A 20,665-nucleotide genomic window follows, 5' to 3' on the forward strand; every position below is an offset into this window, starting at 1 on the left:
GTCTGGAGCGCAGCGGGGCGGAGCACTGACGGAGTATGTGGGATTTCTTCGATAGCCTGACATGTTGGTCATGTTGCTGTTAGCATAAACAAAACGTGTTGCACAATGCTTGCACACTGTTGCACTTTTATCCACAACTTTCTTTCCGCCATCATCGTAGGTCACTCTAAATGCAAAGTGGTCCCATACAGCAGACCTATAAAGTGCTGCTGGCGCGTCTTCCAACTCCTGTTCTTTCCCACTCGCCATACCTACACAATTCTCCACAACAACCGATTTTTTTCTGCTACACCCCGCTACGCTGCTTCGCTTCTTCTTCTTCTTGTTTACTACTGGTGGTTGACTTTGGTCGCAGTACTGCCACCTTCTGCCCTGGAGTGTACATGTTTCGTCTATGAGAAAAAGGAGCCGTGCATGAACCGAACGCAACACATGCGAACCGAACCGAGACAGTCGAACCGAACGGTTCGGACGGTTTTCAGAAACCGTTCCTTCCCTAGTGTATACAAAACGAAATTTCCTCTTGTACAGCTCTCATGAGCTGTACATAAGGTGAAAATGAAGACGGGCATGTAGGACGGCCTTACATGAACACATCACCAGAATAAATGACAATTAGGAGGACCATTTATTTTGATGTTCCACTTACAATAAGAAGATCCTCCACTATACCTTTCAGTGAACATAATTAATTGAACACATTCATGCACAACAGTGCCTAGCACTACCCATTTTTGCGAGGGAAATAAAATATCACAAAAAGTAGGATCGTCATCCTGATAAACTAACTGCATAGATGACATTTTGAAATATATAAACTGGCTTAAAAGCATGTAAAAAATATTTTTTCTACTCATTAAGGCAAATAAAGCCAAGCCACTCACTTGAATCCTTGGCCATTGTACAAGATAGAGGCAATGGAAGGAACATAGTAACTCAATGCTCTTGAAGCCTGTCAGGAGCAGCCATCATCAAGAGCATCAGCAAAGTTCTTAAATCGCGTCTGACCTCAAAGTGCACCTTTTTGAAGTTCAAAATTGAATTGGTGTTAATGCACTATTAGTCACAGGCTATGCTGTAATCAGCCTGCAGATGCCTCTTAGGAAGGACCAACGTTTGAATTCAGACAAACCATTGGAATCACTCCAACCTAACAGCTAAAGTTAGCCTGGAGTAACAGATGCCACTGTGTGAGTCAGATACCAGTCAACTCTACAGCATTTTGCCTAAATAGTCATAACAACTCCCTTAAGAAAATAAGCTAATTCGGGTTAAAACAAAGAGAGTCCCCACTTGTTCTGAAAAAAATTTGAGTGATGCTCCCACTTTTGTTTCAAAGGGAAGCTTTAATGGCTCAACAAAAAGTCAATAATATTTTTTTTTTCTCAAATATGTTTGGTTATACTGAAATTTAAACATAGAACATGCAAATAAAGGCTTTAGCAAACATGGCAGACTCTTCTGGAATAAAGCTTTACGACACGGATATGTTGTTGCTCCGCCCCTCGTGGTTGGTTCCCTTGGAAACTACCAGTGGTGTCAAAAGTACACACATTTGTTACTTAAATAGAAGTATAGATACTGAAGTATAAAAACACTCTGGTAAAAGTTGAAGTATGAAGTACTCAAGTAAAAGTGAAAAAGTATGTGCTCCAAAAACTACTTAAAGTATAAAAGTATAAAGTAACCTTTAAGAAAAACGCCAGATGCCACTATATGAATTGAAAGCTCAATTTTTCGACTATTTCAAAAAATTCTTTGAGATAGGGCCAAGGATGAGGGAGGTCTTGTTGGTCTCCGTCTCCCGATATGCTCTCGCATGTGTCCGACCTTTCAGACATTTCAACATCTTTTTCTGAATCCCACATTGTAGCATGGCATAGACAATTCACGTTTGCAGTTTGAAGAACACCTGCTTGCTTCTGATGATTTCCTTTAACTAACCAATGAGTGTTTGCATTATATGACTCATCCATGGCATGAAATATATATTTATAAACATTAAACCAGGGGTAACTAATAAAAAATCAGTGGGGTCTGAATAAAGAAAATCAACCAGTACTTTGATAATTTGCTGCTGTAATATTATATATTTTTTAGAATAAAAAGCTAGCAGATGTGCATAATAAAAAAAAAAACAGAAATACGATTATAGAGCATTCAGTATTGTAAGATACCCACAGCCCACACTGTTTCTGAATAAATACATTATTGTATGAGTTATGTTCTGTTCCTTTTATGTTTCTTTCCTTGTAAGTATGAAATGTCCCATGCTCCTGAATGCACCATAGCTGTCTGACGCTCGCGAATGCATCACACTGGTCTGTGTAGATGCGCGATTGATTTTCAGCTGAAGACAAAGCTTTGCAGTTTTAAAACCCACGTCGGCTAATCACTGTTTATTGTTGTGTGTGAATAACAAGAGACTACAGCAAATACATCACCTTTACCTCGGACAAAATCTTTGGATTTAATGTTGTTCATAACATCGCAGTCTGCTAATCCGTGACCTGTGCTTTAAACCGAAGCCAAGAGTAACAAGTAACGTTTGTTTTAAAAATGTAAGGAATAGAAAGTAAAGATACTTGTGTGAAAATGTAATGAGTAGAACTCAAAAGTAGGAGGAAAAATAAGTAATGGAGTAAAGTATAGATACCTAAAAAGTGTACTTAAGTACAGTAACAAATTATTTGTACTTCGTTACTTGACACCTGTGGAAACTACACAGTCATACCTTTCCAACAACCTATTGTACATCTTTTTTAAATGTTATCAAGTGTTGCAGTTTCCATTCGTAACAAAGTGAGAGCACAGTATCCTATGCCATGTGTAAAACCTCGTAGTCTTTGCATGTTGTAAGCATAACATTGCTTTATATTTGAAGAAAAATATTCACTACCTCCAAACCAAGGAAACTAGTTTCGATGTGTCACATGGTTTCATTAAAGAGCCCAAGAAGCTATTTTAGTTCAGTAATAAGATGTTTATTTATTGTTTTTACAAATTAAAGTATCAGTCATAGAAGCAGCTATTCCGAGCTATCCTAACTCCATTTGTTTCACTTCCTACACACACACACTCCTCGTTGTTTTTCTTTAAAGCCCTGACAGCCTCCAAGGGAGGCTCTTATTTGTTACCATGGAGACCCAAACTCTGAAAAGCCCAATATGAAGCTGAGAAGTCTAACTACACCCATAGTGTTCATAGGCTATTAAACCTTTGATACTACCTTGCTACCAATAATCGCACCATTTCATTCCCAGCGTTAGGTGAGACAGAAGAGGAAACGTAGAGTTAGACTGTTTGAAAAGGTTTGTGCAGCAGGAACAAAAAAATTTAAATGTTTTAAAGGTTTCTGAAAATTGGATTTTGCCCATAGATGAGCAAGGGTTTCTTATAATATCTCTTGTTTAGCACATCAGCATGGCTGCGATTTAAGTCAGATGTGTTCTACAGGTGAAGAAAGCGAGATTAGAATACATCAGACCATCTGTATTTTTTTCTGCCACAGCGAGCAGCAGTAGGAGCAGTCCAATGAGAAACTGCACGCAATGATCAAATGTCAGAGAGACACCCTGCAACGCCTATGGTCAACCTCTTCCAGCCTGGCTTGGTCAACCTGACTGCAACACCTGACATCGAATTCCAATATACTGTATTAATTTCTAATAATGTTTTATTTCAATAAAATATTATGTTGTAGCTGTAACTGAATTTAAAAGGATGTTAATGATTAAATCGTTGATTTATAATTTTTTGAAAATTATGCTGTTTGTATTAGTAATCAGTCAGATTTTGAAAAACAGGTTTCTTTCACTGATTAGCTCCAAGATTAGCCAACAGATAGATAAAGCTGAATTTTTAATAAAGAGATAAATATTGGGGTAGACTGACAGATGGATAGATGGACTAAGGAAGTGGAAATGGGTTAATTCTTTGACAGACTGATTTATATGAGGCGACATAAAGGAAAGAATAAAGAAGTCAAATGTTGTGGACATAAACCTGGCTATCAAATTTGATTCTGATACAGATATTAGATAATGAAACGTGAAATTAAGCATGTCAGTGAAAATACATCTAAAAAAAAGAAACTAAAGCATGTAGGAATAACTTTATAACCTTAAATAGCATAATTGTTAACTTGGTGCTGCGAGCCTCCCTGGGTCACATGTTTACATAGCCCCACAGCATTTCTTTCTTGTCCTTTTTATGTCTGTACCTATCAGGTTAGAGTGGAGGTAAGCGGGAAAAGAGACGCAGTGGCAGAATCAATACTGGGTCTGAATGTTTCCCTCTGTGTGTGACACTTATATTGATTTACACACAAACCAGTCAAAGGTGCAGGAACTACAGCAACATAAGGAATTAAATGTGTGGAAGAACAGATAAAAAAAGTGTTAAGGTTTGAAAAACTACCTATAGAGATGAAAAGTAACAGTTTTTTCTTCCACCATATTTAAACTTCTGCCTGTCTTTGTCTGTTGTTTTTTACTTTATTTTCCATCTCTGTTAGTGTGTGATCCCTTCCTTGGCGACAGCTGATATCAGCAAAGGCCTCCTGTGATTCCAGACGCTGACATATCAAACCCAAGTGAATCGGAAAAAGCTAAAGGAAAAAGTGACTCAGGTGTGAGTGTGTGTATTTCTTTTTTTTTTTTTTTTAGGTATATTTATGTAAGTCCTTTGATGACTCTAAGAGAGTTCTTTAAGGTCTCTTATTTATACAGGGTGGAGCTCACACATATAAAGGATTCGGCTAACAGATGGCCAGAGGAAATTGCATCTATGCAAAGAGGTCTGTAGCATAACTGGTTTTGCCCCCCCTCAGCTATTACCACTAAATGAGTCACAGTGTTGTTCTCTCTATGGATGCACTTGTGTGCTGTGTATATTCGGGCAACCGCATCATGCTGAATGTTAGGGGCTGCTGGGTGTTATAAGTGATGAAGCAGAGGATAAGCTCTCCTTCTTGTTCCAGGATTGTTAGGCTCGCAGCTGATTCCTGTCGAATCATCTGACACATTTAGTGCAACAGGAATGAGAAGAGCATAGATCTGAGCTGCGGTAACCTGCTGTGTGCGTCCAAGTGTGTGTGGGTGTCGGTGAAAAGTGATTTCAGTCTGAGAGCGGTTGTTGTGGCAGAATTCAGCAGGGAGACTCAAAATAAAATATAGATAAGTGAAAGTGAAACCCGAGCCACTGTAAATAGAAATTACACTTTGCTGACTTTGTGTATCAGATATAAGTACATATCAGATTTTTGTTTTGCAAATGTGCTAATAACACAAAAAAGACTCTAAATTATCATTCCTAACATGGATGAAATTTTGATTTTGAAGTGGTGGGACGCAAGTATTTTTTAATATAACTCTTATTTATAAGTTCAGCATGTTTTTTAGTAGATCTTCTGTTTTTCTTTCCACCACTTTCACTTGCATCTCTGCTATCCCTCTCCTGACAAAATATATGGATGCACGACATGAACAATTGGGGTGCAACAATCCATGTAGATTAAGAACACAGTTTTAAAATTACTATGAGCTAGAATATATAAAATTACATTAATAGATTTTTTCCTTTTTTGATGATAATAATAATAATATAACATTAATACAGATGATTTATCAGCACTTTTAATAAAAAAAAAGTAACTTTTCAAGGTTATTGAAAGCTTTAAAATGCAGTGGAGGATCCTGAAGTGGATATGGTTCTTTATGAAGCCAGTGAAGGTGTTGTAGGAGGGGTGTTACACAGTTCTTTGAATATAACTCACATTTCGACTTTTAAAGAAGCGTCTCTTTCTTTTTTCAGACAACCTCACTGTGGTTCTAATAAACAACTACAAGAATACGCACACACAAATGACACCAATTTAAAGATTTGATTAACACCCCAGATATTACAACCCTTCTAAATTACATGAGCCAAGAGAAGAAAAAATGCCAAACTTATGCTATGTTCACAACTAAAGCAGCAGAGGCAGCAGGAACAGCTAGTTTACATGCAAAGCCAATGGTTGACGCGCATAAAGGCACAGCAAAAGGTCCTGCAGCGCATTTTGAGCAGCAGGAGCAGCGGGTCTGAGCAGCTGAAGCAGCGCGTCGTGAGCTTCTGAACATCTGATGAGCGGAACGCGCTGCAAACGCAGCAGCTGCTGGAGTTGGAAAAATTTAACTTTTGCTGCTCGACGCACCACATCAACCAATCAGAGAAGCTGATCTGGGAGCTGCAGGGAGAGAGACACATCGCTGATGATACAGATCACTATGATCACTCCTCTGAAACAGTTTATGAACATAAGAACATAAGAGCCTATGAACATAAAATGCCAAAATCTGCCAGCAAAACATGCTTTTAGTATCCTGGTGTCTGCAGCTTGGATAACGTACATGAAAAATGCCTTCCAGCCACCGCAGCAAACCAACAAGAGGCTGTTTGCGGTCTGAACATAGCATTACAGTAGCTGATTCCCTCACCAAGTTTTCATCTTTTACAGAGTCAGTTTTTTTCTACAAGACCGGAACTCCTGGACCGTTTAAATTATCTCAAAAATCTGATGCTACGTTCACACCTAAAGCAGCAGAGGTAGCAGACGCAGCTAGTTACATGCAAAGTCAATGGTTGACAAGAGAAAAAGACAAAGGGCTCTGATTTTATTATTCTGTTGCCTGCAGTTTGGATTATGTACATAAAAAAAAGCCTTTCACCCGCCACAAACAGTAGCGGAAAACCGCAAAGAGGCGACAGAGCCAGAGACTGCTGTTGAACTGGGTTCCTAGTGACAGAGCTCTGCCGGTGTACGAGGGTCTGAGCTGCAAAGAAAGGATCGGGTAGCTCCACTCAATGCGCAACAGACCCGGCGCAGCTGGAGAGGCAAAGATGCTTCTGCCGCGTGTCAGACCTAAACTTGTACAAGCATCAAAAACGAAGGAGCACATGAGTTTTTGCTGCTCTTGCTGCTTGCGTTGTGAACGTAGCATGAGAAAGCTGTCCCGCACCACTAGAAGAAGGGCTAGAAAGGCCTGATACTATTTTCTGCTGCTTGGCAAAGACAACACTCAGAACATTCTCCTCTACCCAAAGGCAAAGTGATGTGCCACATTCATACACCATGGTGAACCCCGACACGAGGAGGCTGAGCTGGAGGAAGATAAGAAACATGAACCCAGTCTTTCTTTTACCCCAGTTGGCTAGAAAATAGTTTAGACTCTCTAAAGGAGTTGGGCTCTAGAGCCGAGGTAAGCCCAACTGTTTCTAGCTGGTAGAAATGCTTACCATTTAACTTCCCTTGAGCTGATTTAAGTAGTTTGCTGTTCAGATTTTATTTACACATAAAGCATAATGAAACAACAGCAACAGTGGCATCGGACGAAGGAGTTTGCTCTGCAACAGGAGGGTTGCCGGTTCAAGCCCCAGCTCCAGCTTTCAATGTTGTTGTGTCCTTGTGCAAGACACATCACCCACATCACCTGCTAATGGTGGTTGGAGGGTCTGGTGGAGCTAGGTGTAAGACAGCCTCACTTCTGGCAGTGAGCCCCAGGGTAGCTGTGGCTACAATGTAATTTGCCAACATCAGTGTGTGAATGACTAAATGTAAAGTGCTTTGCTCAAGTCTCCTGATTCGAAAAAGTGCCATATACTGTACAAGTACAGTCCATTTGCCATTTAGCAATAACGTTCAATTTTTAAACATGATTGTAATCAATGTAAAAGCCACTTTGAAGAACATGCCTTTAGTTTCAAGCAAAATTTGTATTGATGTCAGTCAGTCTCTAGAGAGATATATTTTAGTCCATATATTTTAGCATTGTGTGCATTAGCTATACGGTTTGAACTTCAAAATGTACTCACTGATCTCCAGCTGTCTCTGAATGCGGCCTTTGCAGCGCTCCCTGTAATCTGACTGGGTGGTGTTGTACTCTGACATCACCTCAACGAATTTCCGTGACAGTGTGGAGTGCTGGAGAAGCAACAATGAAAAATTCTTTTCACACCATCTGCTAGATGCAATTAGGAAAAAAATCGTTTTTAGATAAACAGAAGTGACGTTTGGTAAAGCAACTAAGGGCATCTATGGACCATCTGGATGTGACCTACCAGCTTATTGATAATTTTTAATTTTTTTTTTTTTTTTTTTTTTTTACAGAAGGTAAAGAATATAAGCAAGCTTAAAGCAGCTTACAAAAGGAAAAAAAAACAATCCAGCTTCCAAATGCTGTTTGCTTGATTCTTTCATCCTGAAAATCATGGAGCTGAAAGAAGTCTTGTTGCATTTGCTTGAACTGCACCTGTGTTTTTCGTATCCTTAGGTCAGCTGAAGATCTGTTCTGCCCCTCTTCTTGCTCAATAGTTTGCTGAATACCTAAAAAAAGAGAAAAGTGAAGTATTCATCAGAAACTGCATGTGAGCTCAAACAGTGTCATAAGGAAAACAAGAAAAACACTGCATGCCTCACAAGATGCTGAAGCTCATAATTTACAGAAGGGTAATCTAACACTAAGTAACTAATGATGGCAAGATATGGTGATGTATATGAGAAAGAAAACAAATATGTTCAATAAAGACTTTAAATATAGATGAAAAGATAACACAGAGTGCTTAACATGGTGGTTTTGTGTATCAACTGTTTCTGAAAGTAGTCCTTTAATAAATCAACCAAGTTTATTAAAAACCAGTATGTTATGATGCAGAGGTTTTAGAATTTAAACTGTAAAACTAAAGAAAATCCAGACTTTGATTATAAGCTCCTTTCCTGCTTTTCTTGCTGGAGCTAAAATTTATTATCAACATCACTTTAGTTTAACCACAGATTCGTGAGGACAGCAGAGAGGATCATCAGGGCTCCTCTTCCCTTCATTATGGACATTTCAAAACAGAGCTGCGTGTGCCGAGTCCGTAACATCATCAGTGACCCCTCAAACCCCCACTTTTCTCCCCTCGGAAGACGAATCGCAGCATCCGCTGCAGGGCCAGCAGGTTCTGCATCCGGCTTTTTTCCCTCTGCCATCAGACAGTCTAACTGCGGAACTCTAAACTGGACTCTGCATCACGCAACATTTGCACTGCTAATGTTTCTGGACTTTTATAATCCTTGTAAATAGGACAAAATGCAACATTCTACTGCATTTTGCACCATATTTATTTTTGCAATGCACTAACTTTGTCATATTAATTGTCATAAACTGGGACAGATGGACACAGTATTCAAGGGGAGACAGTCAGCAGGAAAGTTCAAAACGTTTATAAAAAAATAACAAAACAAAACAAAAGCACAGAGCTGTGGAGCTGCTGACTGCAGCAGCTGAAGCGGGCGGGGCGCAACCCATCACTGACTATCCCTGGTTTAGCAGTACAGTCCATCTCCTTTAGAGCGAGGTAGGATCCAGTCAATGGACAGCCAAATTGATGCGGTGCGGAGCCGCCCAGAGTGTTCCCGATGCAGAAGCCTCTGTGCAACCAGTGCAAGACCAAGCCAGGTCCGGGGAACAGTTCAGAACAAGCACAGTTCTGATCCATACAGGAACAGACAGAAACAGGGTTCCAGGTAGAGCCCTGCACTCGCGGGACCCAACGCAAAGTCGTGCGGCGCAGGAAAAATATTGAAAGCTCATTGCGGGTGCGGGCGGGAGGGAGAGTGCACAGTGTGGGTACGGGCGGGAGCGGTCCCGGGAAATAAAAACATGTTTTTAAATTTAAAAATAAAATCATAAATTATCAGTCTATGTCTATCATATATATATATATCACAGTGTGCTCGATATTGCAGCTCGTGCCACCTAATGCGCGTCATACACTATGCGGTGAAGAATCGGCCAATCATGTGCTCAACTAAGCACAGCGTGTTTAATTCCTCAAACTAATGACACGAATATCCTTGAGCAGTGGGCGAACGTTGCAATCATGCTGGAATTGTGGGCGGGAGAGGGACTGAACACTGCGGGAGCGGGCGGGCGCGGGACTGGAAAATCTGTCCTGCACAGGCCTCTAGTTCCAGGAATTCACAGAGCGTGAAGAAAGGTTCAGAGTCCCACCAGTCCAAAGGCGTGCCCAGACAGACATGAACAGATGCAAGCAGGCGGGCTCAGCGGTCGAGGTACAGAGACAAGACATGGTACGAGGATTTCTGCAGGACTTTAAACTGGTCTCCTCCTAGCAGCCAGGCTTACGGGAATAAAAATGACCATCTCTACGTTCCGATCCAAAACCCTGATGGCTCCATGGAGAAGGACCAGGACATGATCAGAACACAGGACAAACACTAAAACCCTCTCAATCCACTGTCCGCTAGGAATTAGGAAACAAACCTTGGAACTAATCTGGCCTTGATAGCTTGGCTGAGCCACATATAAAGCAGTACCAGCAGGTGAATGAGATCATTGATAATTAGGAGCTGGGCAGAATAAAGCTGGGGAATGACATGAACAATGAAGGCCAGCTATCAGGTTAAATCATGACAATTAATAACTTTTTGCACCATTATTTAAAACGGGTTTCTTTTCCTCCTACATTGTTACATTCTGATCACTGCTGCATTTTATATTGGTAATGTTTATCTTACTCCAACTACAATATCAGTACACTGTTGTAAGCTGTATGCAAAGGCATGTTTTCTTTGTATACACTCTCTGCATATAAAATGACAATAAAGTTTTTCTAAGTCTAATTTCCAGTGAAGGCCTTGCTTTAGTACCATTCATAATGACAGATGTGCACGTATAATGTTAGCCCCAGCTAATGGGAAGCACAACCCTTATTAGAAAATACATAAAACTTATGGAATTTGGCAACTTTCCCATATCCAAAAGATAGTTGTATTTTAATGAGAATAAAAACTGTTCCTGACTTTTGCAAAAACTGAACTGCATCAATGTTCTCCCTGATGGCACTTACACTAAATGTGCGTGACTGCATGTCTGCATGTTTCACATATACACAATAAGACATGAGCCAATTATCTTCAGTTTCTCTGCACTTAAGTAGTTCTACTTCTACTTGAGATGCAATAAAAAGCAAATTAGTCTTTTCTTAAGAGTGGTGATGGACAAGGATCACAGTAGCAGAGAAATATGCAAAAATGCAGAATAAAAGACCAAGAACCATACAGTTCAATTCAACTGCTGTAGAGTTTATTTCTTAAAACACTTTATTAAAAAAGGTCAATTAACCAAATCCTACAGCCTCCAAATCAAGCACGTACACTCCAGTTGATACCAACTATAAAATCATGCGGTAAAACCTAGGTCACAACTCAAACGATCAAGATCCAAGGAAACCCAGCAGATCACATAAAGCCACACACCATCTATGCACCATGTACCTCAGCATTCACTAATCCTTCTTGGTTAAACTGCTGTCGCTCTTAAAGCTTATATTTTGTGCCAAAACTAACAGGGGACAGTGGAATAATTGGCATTAAGGACAAGTCATGTCTATGACTAAATTTACTTGAATTCCCTGGTATTCTAAGAGAAAAGCAGTAGTAGTCTGCATTTTGCTTCATCTTATACATCTATCACCATAATTCTACTGCATATATTCTCGAAAAATGAAAATATCTTGCATAAAAACTACAGGACTGCTTAATTTAACCTCTTCTTGTACCTTTAAAATTAAAATAATGGTCAAATTCTGGCTCCTCACCCCTGAAGGCAAAAGCTGCAGATCCCAGGTTTAGGTTACTCTTGTTTAGAGTAATCTTGCACATTGACAGCAACATTAGACAAACAGCAGTATTAATAAATATGATAACCATGGCGAATGAACCTCATCTTCCTGCTTCTGCAGAATAAAATCAACATGAATAAACAAAACTGTGAGCTGCCAGAACATCATTGTCTCCTCTCTCTTGGTAATATTCCAGGATCATCATAAAAAAAAAAAAACTGTATGCTTTAACATAGGCAAATATATAATTTTACAAACTAGATGAGAGAAGCTTATTTCTTTTTGCATTATTTTATTAACTATTGAATAATGTTTAAAACAATATCAAGACCAATGTCTTTTACCCCCAGGTTCATAGTTTTGGACCAACACTTGTTGATAGATGAAAACAACTACTTACTCTTTAATTTAGAGCGTATTTTGTTGGCCAGCTTCTTGATGTCCGCCATTAAATCCTCTAGCTCGGCTTTGGTCTCTAAAAAGAAAGCAGTTTGAAAAAGACACAAAGCAGAGACATTAGACGAAATATTAAATCCACATACACAAACATCCTTGTACTGGCATCAGTTTCAGAGACATAATCGATAGAGACGCATGGAAAATTGTCTCTCCCAGCAGAGTTCAACAACTGATCAACTTCAGCTTGTTTTTCAGCTTTCTTTACTTGGCCTACCAGTGATCCTCTCCTCTCGTTCCAATAGCTTAACAAGATCACATGATACAGGACATTATTTAAGAAAAACAACCAAAAAACAGAGAGGGAAAATTAGAGACAACATGGCCTAACCTAATCAGGTAAATAAATAAATCTTCTTTATCAATATATGCCACATAAAACTATAAAGATCAATGCAGAAACATATTAATTATTGTTATATCATTATAATATAGCTTGTTATTTTAGTTCTTTAAAAAAACGACTTTGATGAACTAGTTTAAATAATGAAATTAATAATTTTTAAATAGACGATTGGCTTTCCATCTCTAATAACTATTACTGACCTCTAAAATGTTTTTAAAAGGCACAGGATTTTTGCCTGCAAATTTAAATACATGAAAGTCATATTTTTGCTTTTTGCATATATACACAATAGGTTGCAGTAAGCATCTATTATTTGAAACCAACGAATAAGAAACAAAATATTACGTTTGATTAAGTAGAATGGATGTTGTGGCTAGCTAATGTTTACCCTGTAAGCCTGCTATCATCTACTTAATGTAATACTGATTACAGGTTGCCACTTTCATTTCACCAAGTCACACAATGAAAGAAAACACTACTAAAGCAAAGATTTGGTCATATGAATGCTTACCGTTTTCTCTGATACATACACAGAGGAAAAATTGCACTTCATAAAGGACAAACAATAGCTAGGATGATCCCAGCAACTCAAAGGCGAAAGAAGATTGTCCACTATAACTTTAACTCAGTCAACCTCTCCATAAGCTATGACCACCACTCTACTGCAAGATGCTGCCACAACCACATTTACTCATGATGGTGAATTCGTAATAGCTTGCAATGAAGGCCTAAAATTATAGCCGGACGTCTAATGTTTTATTTAAATCTGGTGGCGGCATTTGTGAATGGAAATCCTCGGCTTAAGGTTAAGATCTTATTAAAACAAACCGTAGAAGTTTACACGAAATGTTGATCAGGGAAACAGAAACTGTTGAAGCAGAAACCAGTATCTGAGGTTCAGGCCTGAATCAGTGGTTGGGGCACATAGATGATGTTAAGTACAGGGAGGCACATTCAGGCAGAGATCCAGTGGTTAGACGGGAGGCGGCAGTAAGGAAGCAGAAACAAGATTAATGTCCAGAGATCAGTAGCCAAGGAAATATTCAACATGGGCAAGGCCAACAGGGAAATCGAGGAGCCATGAAGATAGGCAGTGGATGAACGCTGGACATTCACTCACACGTGGCTTTTAATAATCTGGTACTGTTTGTCAGCCACAGAGCAGTAAATAAATTCAGGTAAACGGGGTAACATTTTCAGACCAACTGCAAGGAATATTGTTTTACAAGTGAACCCTTCTTCAACCAACTTCTGTGGGGTGTCTGTGTACCTGTCTTTATAAACAAACCTCTAAGGCCTTCACAAAACAGGTGGATCTATTGTGACAAAAAAAATCAAATGCAGATGGACTTTATTCTAGTTTAACTAGTCTACTTCTGAAGGTAGTTCAGTTAAAACGATTTGTTTAGTCATGTCAAATAAAATGGGACAGAATAGAATTACATGTAAAGATTTACTTGATTTCAGATTTTTATTGGTTATAAAATTTAATAGTATTTCCTTTTCTCTTTCATCAATGCGCTACTTTCTGCCAGTCTATGACATAAAATGTAAGCAAAATTACTTTTTTACACTTTTAGAGATTTGTGGTCTAAAAGGCAAGAATTAATAAGACTGAATTCTTTTTCTAAACCTCTGTAAAAGTAGTAGCCCTTCAGCTTTAATTATCAGTCTCAGACTTTACAATTAAAACCTAATTTATCAACTAAATGTCACACAGTATCCAAATCCTTATTAGGTGGCACCAGGGAGACAGAACACAGAACCCATGGCCTTATAAGTTACTCCAGTCGATCTATTCCGCCACAGTTAAGTGCCTACAGTTCTTTATAATGAGTTTATTCATGCATATTTCCCTGCTTCTTTAAGGCTGTATAAATCACAGAGATAAATTAGAGGCAGCAGTAGCCCTGTTGAACCAAAACTCTCTCCAAACATCTGAACCCAATTACAGACAACCTCAGTGGATAATTTGATTACACAGAAGGAGACTTCAGTCCCTGGCATGCTATCAATTATCAAAACATATTTGCACATATTTTTCAATAACAAAGAGGCTTAAAATGTGAGGTGAGCACATCATCTTCTTCATTTCACATTTCAAATCTGCATTATGTAAATTGTTTTAATACCAGTTTTGATACATAAAACTTGGAAAAAACAAAAAAAAAACAAACAAATCAGCAAAACACATTCACACACCCATGTTGTGCTTAGAATTAAAACATCAAAACAGCTATTATGCAACATATTGTATCCCCAAAACTTAATGGATTTTTAAATTATGCATGTAGTCTCTCTCTATGAAAGCTCCTGGGTCAGCTTCTCTGACTGGTTGACACTTAGCATCCACCTGCAAAGTTCAGATTATCCTAATCCAGCTGCCGTCACTGATTGTTCAAAACGCACGGCTCTAGGACCTGTAAATCCTGCAAGACTCGCTGGTTCCTAAACTCATATCACAATACTGACCTCTTGGCCTGCCTTGAACCCTTTTCCCAAATACTTTGCATGTAAACCATATGTGCTGATGGTCAAAACACTTTTGGTGTGCATGCACCGTTAGGCTCCTGGTGAACATAGGGACCCCTTTTCCTCATTCTCCTACATTCTACTACCATTCTCTGATTTTGCAAGATATGATAGTTCATCTTTTCACTTTGTGTTTTCTTTGCTTCACTTCATAGTAGCTAAATCTGCCCAGGTACTCTGTTTATTTGTGACACCACTCTGTAGGAAGCCATTAGTCAGGCTGGTGCTGTCTAACACAATGTTGTACATTATATAGTTTTATCCAGTTACTCAGTGTTAAGTCCTGTTGGTCTCCTAGATAAAGCAATGGGTGCAGCTTTTTCTACAATGTGTAATTACCTTTGGAGCTAATTTACCCTTATTATCACTTATATTGAACATATTCCTGGGTTGGTTCCTTTTGTGGATCCTCAGTCTTTTCAAAGCTCCCGTCAATCATGTCAGATGCCTGTTTGAAAAGAGCCTGGTTCTGGTTCTGCTGGGGATTACTTCCTGTTATAAAGGAGTGCATTTCTTTCACTACATGCTTGCTTGGTTTGAACGATAGATGTAAAGTCAACAACCCAATGCAATGACCACTCTCGCTATGTGCCCCTTCAGGAGAAGTGAATTCTGAAAAATCATTCACTCAGTGCTTTCAGCTGGGGCTTTTTACTCTAATCCTCAAACTGATCCATCCAAACAGATGTTCTGATCCTGTAATTCAGATCAAGGCAAAATGGAAATATGACATCCCTGCATAAGTCAGAGAGTTTTGTATTATGAATAAGGTAGAAGTTTTTTGTACTCACTTTCATTCAGTCCACCTCTCGTTCACCCCCTCCACATTTTTAAAGAAAAACTAACAATTCTCCAAAGCTGTTCTTCTGGATAAACCCGCGCTCCTCCCACATGCCGAGCCAAAACCCTGAGGGCTCACCGGAGAAGAGCCAGGACACAACCAGGAGACAAACATTAAACCCTCTCAATCCACTGGCTTTCCGGAGTCAGTCAGAAGATGAGAATGACACTGATAGGCGAGAAACACCGGTCTTCAGTTGAAGCCACGTTATATGGCCAGTTATGTGGGGAGGGCTATCTTAGGACAAGGTTTATAGCCCTTTGTCCTGGCTTGTCTGTACCTTGTAGCCTGGTCTCCTGATGACATCTGTCTGTCATCATTTATCTGCTTCCAATTTAAAGGACACCCTAAATGCTTTAAGCCTCCAAGCCTTAAAGCTTGAACATTCCTTAGAGACTCTTTGAAGACACTCTTAGATTCCATTTTCCCCCTTTTATTAGTCTATCATTTAACATGTGTTTATTTTTAGAAGTTAATATTCTTTGCATAGTTATTAGATACAATAATACTGTAAGAGGGATTATTAGGTAATAAATGTTAAGATATTTTAACTGTGATTGTCTTTAATTATTTATACAGTGAGCAATTTTATCACTCAGAATCAGATCCATCCCCTTATTGGTTAACACACTTGAAGAAGCAGAGATAATTTCCTTTGGTGATTACTAACTCTGCTGATAACCATAGTCTAAATTATTAAATTTGATGAGTTCCTAAGATTAGGTAAACCGTGACCTTTCAACATGGCAGAGAGCAGTGAAATAATTCTGTATGGCGGGTATCATCGTTATGCATTCTCTCCTGTTGTGTTTGTAGCTACAAATGAAGTGACATATATTTCTTTAAAATATATATAAATTATACATTAAATAATATATAATTTATAAATTAAACTAAAATTAATATATATTTATATATATATTGTTCAACGCTATGTTCCCTAGCAAAATCAACAACTTAGTACAAATAATAAAGGATCCTCTATGTCACTGGTGCAATTATTTGGGGTCTTTACTTTAATTGTGGTTTATGAGACAGCAAATATTGGGTATTTGGTAACCATGCCTGTTTTAGTTATTAATTTACATGTAAATATAGACCATCTTTGTAAGAAAATACAAATAAATGAAATGTAAAAGAATAAGAAACAAAACACTTTGGATGTAAAACCCAACAGTGTAATTTAAGTGTGAGAACAATCGGACAGCCTCAACACAGCCTCAAAAAGGTGCAAGATTTAGGAAAATGCCCTCCCTTATTCCTCTATAACTGTGGTGTTCGATGAGGGCTGCAACAGGGCATCACATAGATAATAACATAAAAATTGAGGTTAGTCTCAGGTTGTTACAAGCAGTGTAAGTGTGCACCTAAGTGTATGGTGTGTCTTTTAAGTGGTTAGATTTGATTTGCTTCTTGTGGTAACCGAACAGAGGAAGCCAACCTGTCAGATCAAGTGTCTATTCAGCCTCATTATTTGCTGTGTGAAAGGAGGGAGAGTGCCAGCAGAGATGAATAAGTAGAAGGAGAAGTGAGACAGAGGCAAATTAGAGGGCAAAACTGAGGACTCAATTGAGCTGTGGCTTCACACTCCATCCCTCTCCCAGACGTTTTTAGATGAAATCCTTAGGTCACGCTTGTTGCCATCATTAAGACTGTGTTGCTATGGAGATGTGTGCAGTTGGTCCTCCCGGCGGCTTCAGATTGTTTCAAAGTGACAGAAGGAAAGAGAGCCAGAGAGATGCTACAAGGCACTGAAATATGTGGGAGCTAGAAGAGGAACCCCATGAACACATTCACACAAATTACATTAATCTTCGCTTATCCATTACCCCAAATATCAAACCTGGTTTCCTGGTTCCTCTTTAATAACGTGACAAATACTCTGTAGGAAAAAAAATGCACAATCTATTTGGGACTCAGAATCTATGCACAGTTTGGAGGTGTGCTCAACCATACCTGGATGCCCAGAACTTAGCAGGTTGTTGAGATTAGCATAGCTACAGACTAAGCAGCAGAAGGAAATTATCCAAATATTGGTGATTGAGCCAAGTGTTGTGAAATAGATTATTTGGAGCATTAGGATTAGGTTAGCAACAGATATAAGTTAATGAGACAAGGTCATCAGTATAAGACAAAGTGTAACACTCCTTTAATTTCTCTGTCTTATGTACGTATGTAGGTGAACAGAGGGCACATAAATAATGTTCCTCCACAGTGCTAATAACTCAGGATGTAAAGGAACCAAGAGGCAAAGAGTTTGGGCATGCTCAAAAAAAGTTTAGGATGCTGCACCATGGAGGGGATTAACAAGACTCTAAGGGAATTTTCTTAATTAAAGGTGTAGTGGAGGATTTTCGCAAATGGTGCACGCTCTGTTTAAAAGTTGCTGCTTGCATCGCTCATAAAAGCTTAGATTTGCAACTTTTCCCACTATGTCAGACTCACCACCGGTAAGTGAAAATGGGGAGGAGCATGTAGACGGGCATTATGTAAACACATCACCAGAATGATTGACAATCAGTAGGACCATTTATTTTGATGATCTGCCCAGAAAAAGAACATCCTCCACTATACTTTTATTTTCATTGTCTCTGTATTGTCTTCAGTGGGAAGCGTCAAGTTGGGTGGAGGTCCCAAATGCAGACACTGAAGCTGAAGGTGGTTACTTGCAGATTTAATAACAAAAAGGGGTAACAGAAGAAAAAATCCAAAAACATAAATCCACAGAATTCAAAAATACTAAAAACCAGGAAAACTCCAAACAAGGGGGCAAAGAAATGACGACAAACCAGCCACAGTGACTGAGCAGAAGGTGCATATATGGGAGAGAGAAAAAAAGACCAAGCTAATCAGCAGATTGGGAGCAGGTGTGAATAGAAGAGTCTAGAAAGGAGCTAGGGAAAAGGAGACTGACACAAGAGGGCAACAGAGTGCAAACAAGAATTACCTAAGAACTCAAATAGCCTACTATCAACAATAACTAGAATAACACAACATGGAAATAAAACCAATGAAAACTCAAAGATAAAACTTAAACAGAACTAAAACAATGACAGGAAGTATGGCTTGTACACATTGTTTTTCTGTTGTTCTTTTGCAGAAGTTAACCATGTTTTTATGCCATTTTTTAGTATTAAATGTACATTTTTATATTATAACTGTTTAATATATAATGTCTATAAGGCAAACATGCACAAACTTTGGGTTAGAATTTCTAAGACTTTTTTTTAAGCATTATGTTTCATAATTATCTTCCCAGATAACCTCCTTGAGGTGAGCTTTCTCTGCAAAGGTGGCCAGGCACTGTGTAGAACTGCTGCTCCATATAGAGAAGGGTGAACTCCCTCACAAGTTCCAGACACACTAAAGGGAGTCTCAGGATGGCCCAGGACATACAGTACGGACTATGTCTCTTGAACGCCTCAAGCTTTCCTTAGAGGAGCTGAAGGTGTCTAGGGAGAGGGCGGTGTGGGCATCGCTGCCAAGAATGCTGCCCCCATGACCATGTTCCGGATAAAGCGGAGGACATGGAGTACGAGTAAAAACATATAGATGGGACACAATATCAAAATGTGTTACTCAAATTGTCATTGTTAAATTTAGGGTTGAACAGCAGCAACATAAATTAATAGAAGTTTTTAAAATTGGTTTCCCTTATTGAAGCAGTCAATAGGTCCCATAGTTACAGACACCTGGTGAGCTCAGCAGACACCGAAAAAAACTGCTTCCTTCTCCTCTCTGAGGAGAATTATCAGGTCAACTGATGCGATTTCTCTTTCCAACTTTTATTCGTTTATCTTTTTTTCTCTCCCTCTGCTCTCTCTGTAAATGTATTACCAGTCCATTGTGTGTTTGCTCTGCTTATTGATTGTCCAGAGTCCAGATGTCTGTATCAGAGACACAGGATTTGAGCTCAACCCTCAAACATTACCAACATTTACTTTGCTCCTGAAATGCTTCGCGTACACGGCAAATCGCAAACTGAAAGGAAAGATAAAGTTTAACCAACAATATATCACTGGACGGTTTTCAGTGCAAGACAAAAACCATCTCTTTTTCTGATGACAGTTTAACACAATATAAAGGTCTTTTTAAAGCTAGTGTCGAGGATTTTATTGCAACACAGCTTAGAAAAAGAGGTTACGTTCTTTGTGTTGAAAATGAAAGATATCAAGAGCAAATAATAGGTTAATGACATCTAAACTTGTATGTTAAAGTTTTTATCTTGGTTTGTTTTATATATTAAAACACCACAAGACACCATGGTATGATTTTGATGTAGGTAGTAAAAATTATAATCAATGAAACTTATTTCTGTCACAGTAATTGGTTAAAGCTGCCATGAGCAACAAAAATATTCGTATTTTTGTGATGACAGAGACTCAACAGCTTGATATATTCCTTTATGTAGTCTGGCTCCAGTTTAGTTTCTAAAACACTGACACATTTAAAACACAATGCAATAAAAGCCTTGTAGAAGTTCATTTTGAAGTTGGTTTTAAAGTTTTTGTTGATGTCAGGATCATTCTGAAAGCTTTATGTAGGTCATCTTAATTACTCCAAAGCCGCAACTGTAGGGTATAGATTCAGAGTACATAATTGGGAAATGAGAAACAAGCATATTCTTTCATGCATGGGGAAACTTTCTACTATAAAACTGAATTAAACAAAAAAAAAATATATATATATATATATTTTAATGATGCAATCTTTGTAGCAAGATTATGTAGTTCCTATCAACCCAATTTTCTTTCCTGAAAAATTCCCTTTCTTTATAAATCTCAGCCCACACTAAACATCAGGGCTACTTTTAGTTAACATGG

General features: G+C 38.7%; 1 protein-coding gene across 2 annotated transcripts in view; it reads right to left on the reverse strand.

Moving 5' to 3' along the window:
- Positions 1–20,665, reverse strand: part of stx1a (syntaxin 1A (brain)) — a 97,996-nt gene that overhangs the window by 16,875 nt on the left and 60,456 nt on the right. For both annotated transcript variants that reach the window (XM_038306314.1, XM_038306316.1), the window contains exons 4-6: positions 12,068–12,142; positions 8,292–8,365; positions 7,855–7,963 (exon numbers count right to left, since the gene is read on the reverse strand). In XM_038306314.1, coding sequence (XP_038162242.1) covers positions 7,855–7,963; positions 8,292–8,365; positions 12,068–12,142 — 258 coding nt within the window. The remainder of the gene's footprint in view (positions 1–7,854; positions 7,964–8,291; positions 8,366–12,067; positions 12,143–20,665) is intronic.

The sequence above is a fragment of the Cyprinodon tularosa genome, unplaced genomic scaffold (genome assembly GCF_016077235.1).
Source record: "Cyprinodon tularosa strain WSP-4 unplaced genomic scaffold, ASM1607723v1 ctg58, whole genome shotgun sequence".
Lineage (NCBI taxonomy): Eukaryota > Metazoa > Chordata > Actinopteri > Cyprinodontiformes > Cyprinodontidae > Cyprinodon > Cyprinodon tularosa.